The 3,346-nt window shown below is 37.8% G+C and overlaps 1 protein-coding gene across 1 annotated transcript; it reads right to left on the bottom strand.

The window, feature by feature from the left end:
• Nucleotides 1-1,404: 1,404 nt before the first annotated feature.
• On the bottom strand, nt 1,405-2,759 carry LOC131317269 (uncharacterized). The gene is made up of 3 exons (XM_058346831.1): nt 1,985-2,759; nt 1,788-1,899; nt 1,405-1,704 (listed from the first exon to the last, which is right to left on the bottom strand). Exons 1-3 carry the CDS (start codon nt 2,158-2,160, stop codon nt 1,405-1,407), a joined length of 588 nt encoding a protein of 195 aa, XP_058202814.1. The 5' UTR covers nt 2,161-2,759.
• Nucleotides 2,760-3,346: the final 587 nt, after the last annotated feature.

Raw genomic sequence — 3,346 nt, 5'->3', positions numbered from 1 at the left:
GCTACCATAACCGATGTAAGGCGAGCTACATAATCTTGTTATTCTATGTAAATGATATGCTTGTAGCGGGGTCCTGTTTACGCGAGATAAACAGTTTGAAGCAATAGTTGGTTGTAGAGTTTGCTAGGAAAGATCTAGGTAGAGCGAAGCAGATACTTGGGATGAGGATGAACAAGGATAGAACTCAAGGGGTCTTGAAGTTGAGTCAAGTTGAGTATATTGAACGGGTTCTTGAAAGGTTCAATATGCAGAACGCCAAGGCTGTTGGCGTGCCTCTGGGAAGTCAGTTTATGTAGAGACCCTTTTTTTATGAAAATGATTTATAGGTTTTATAAATGCTAGAATATCGAATAAAAGAGAAATTTGTGAGTTTATGTGAATTGGGGCTTGAATGATAGAATTGTTAGTAGAGGGGTGTATGTGCAATTTATGTTTGTGCTAGTATTTATATGTGTGGGTGTGTGCAGGGAATAAAATATCATCTCTTCTCCTTCTCTCTCTCTCTACTCTCCTGACTTCTTCTCTCTTTATTGGCTCTTTTTCTCTCTCTCACTCCTTCACTCAAATTTCACCAAAACAACTCATGGCCCATACAAACTGACCCTAAATCCTTTTTCTATACGCATTTTGGAGCATGGGTTGTGCTGGATTGAGCTCAAAGGAGGTGTACTCCTCTCAGTGTTGACTTTGGAGCTGGGGCTTGATCAATCTCTTTGGGTTTCAATCTTTAACGTGAGGTAGGGATTTCTTACTCTTTTTATGAGTTTATGTGATGTTTATGTACCTAGATCGTGCTCTAGTTGGTTGGATTTCAAAGTCATGCTCATTCTTGATTTTCTGCAAATCGCGCACTGTAATACATTGGTACCGGTACCTACTCTTTGAGGTACCGATACCTACTTTTTGAGGTACCGGTACCTTGATCTCTAATTCCTTTCTGGATTGGTTTGATACTGATACCTATATTTTGTGGTATCGATACCCAGTGCTCAAAAAATAGTTTTGAGAATGTTGAATCCCCTTTGTTGTATTAATTTCCGATCACTTCTAACACACTCTAAACATTGTTAAAACATCCCTAAATTTGATTACTTAGGTTCAATGATTCATTGATTGTTCCTATCCCTCCGATACTTTGTTAAGCGTAATCTTAGCATCGTTATAAATGGAAAATGTACCGGAATGATGTTTAGGTGTACAGTAGGTTATACGAGGCGTTGTGATGAGTATGATGGGTAGTCGTAAGTCTAGCTAGTGATCTAATAAGCACCCGTTATTGCCAAATAGGGTGCGATAAGTCTTTAGCTTAGTTTAATTTCATAGTTAATTCAGTTGTTTTCTTTTACTTTTGCGCGTAAGGGTGTTTTCAAGTCATGACAGGATTATCATGCTAATAAGCTGCCCTTAGCATCGTGGATAACCCTTAAGGGTAATCAAGTCCCAAACGCCAAAGCTATGAAGACCCGGAGGTGACCCGACGGCTCGTGAAAGGCCAAAGCAAGGATCAATAAGCAAGTGTTGGACACTAAAAGTTGTCGCGTCAATGGAAACACCACTATTTTGGGTTGATTTCTCAGCTTCCTTTGTGTGGAACCGCTGCCCATTGATGATATAACCCGTATAACCCATGGCATGCTTTCTAGGACCATTAGCAAGCCATTGTAGTATCTCCAATTCATTATTTGTGCATGCTTTTACCTGAATCTGTTCAAATATATGCAACCCAATTAATACGATACTAATTACAATATTAAACTTGATAAACCTCAAGCAAAATAAGTGGTAACCTTTTCCCTCAACCATTTTGAAAAGTTGTCAGTGTGCCTTTTCAAAAGTAAACTTTTATTTTTTTGAAGACCAAGACTAGTATCTGAGTTCTTTAACTCCTCTATATGCATCCTAAAAGAAAAAGAAAGAATGAGTAAGTGATTCACATGTGTATAAGAATTTATGAATTCTGCAAGTAGAATTGCATCAAACTTACTCCAAATAAGGTTCCACTATGGCTGCATTGAATAACACGTAACGATGTGCACTTTCTAAAACTTCATCGGTCAATGTGATGGAAGTGGCAGCTGAAATTGGACGACCTTCGAGAATTACATCGTTCTCAAAATCTTGATTGCGAGGTCCCCTATTGGTTGTTTCCACAGATTTCATGTGTCGGCTGCAAAATGTTATACACTCTTGTACGAGGTAGCGTTCTGCTATACAACCTTCAGGTCGTGCATGATTCCTAACACTTCATTTGTATATCTTCATATGTCTAATCATGAAGAAAAGTACATTCACATTATACAATCATAGATGATGGACAGAAACATAGATGATTATTCATTAAAAAAAACTAAAAGGGTTCACCACTCAAAAAGGTACATCCAACGATATTGGACTGGCCCGCAAAGTCATACTTCTCGTCCTAAGTGAATTGTTAAGTGCACCATGATATCAAAGAACGAGGGTGGAAAAAACCTCTCAAGCATGCATAACGTTTCAACCACCCCATCCTCAAGGGATGCCATTTCTTCTTGATCAATAACTCTTTGACACAATCTATTGAAGAATGCGCAAAGGTGAAGTATCGCATTTCTTGGTCTAGTTGGTAGTAAACCCTTTAAGGCTACAGGCAACAACTAAAGCATTAGCACATGGCAATCATGAGATTTGAGACCTATGACCTTCAATTCATCCATTGATACGCAATTCCCAATATTTGAACTATACTCATCAGGTACTTTTAAGTCAAACAACCGCTTGCAAAATATTCGCTTCTCATCCTTGGAAAGTGTATAGAAAGCTGGAGGAAGATATGTCCTAGACCCTTGATCTTCTGGATGCAAGTCGTGCTTTATTTCCAAATCTTGCATATCCTTGCAAGCATTTAAACCATCCTTGGATTTTCCGTTAATGTCCAACAGCATGCCAATAAGGCTCTCAATAATATTTTTAATGATATGCATGACATCTAAGTTATTACATACTAGCAATTCCTACATAGAATAGTAGAGAAACAATCATAAACCATACTGAGATCAATATATATAAATATAAGATATAGATTGATCAAAATGTTGATTGATAAAACTTATCTCCCAATACGATAAATCAAATAAGATTGACCTCTTTTTCCACCTTTGTTTATCTTCATTGTCCCGCTTTCATTTTTTATTTCCTTCTCCACCTTTCCCCCAGTCATTCTTCATATCTTTCAGAGTTTCCAAAATTTGTTTGCCTGTCATGATTCTAGGTTTTTTCCCCTTTTCTTCCTTTCCATCAAACCATGATTTTTTCTTCCGAAAGGGGTGAGATGGTGGAAGAAAGCACCTATGGCACAAATATACAGTTT

The sequence above is a fragment of the Rhododendron vialii genome, chromosome 2a (genome assembly GCF_030253575.1).
Source record: "Rhododendron vialii isolate Sample 1 chromosome 2a, ASM3025357v1".
NCBI lineage: Eukaryota > Viridiplantae > Streptophyta > Magnoliopsida > Ericales > Ericaceae > Rhododendron > Rhododendron vialii.
This window is presented reverse-complemented; position numbering and strand designations above follow the sequence as displayed.

Excerpts from the sequence above, each read along its gene's own strand:
- LOC131317269 (XM_058346831.1), bottom strand. The coding sequence starts at position 2,160 with ATGAAATCTGTGGAAACAACCAATAGGGGACCTCGCAATCAAGATTTT. Across the intron at positions 1,900-1,984 it reads ATAGTGGAACCTTATTTGGA|GATGCATATAGAGGAGTTAA; the intron begins GTAAGTTTGATG and ends TTTTTCTTTTAG. Across the intron at positions 1,705-1,787 it reads CAAAATGGTTGAGGGAAAAG|ATTCAGGTAAAAGCATGCAC; the intron begins GTTACCACTTAT and ends ATATTTGAACAG.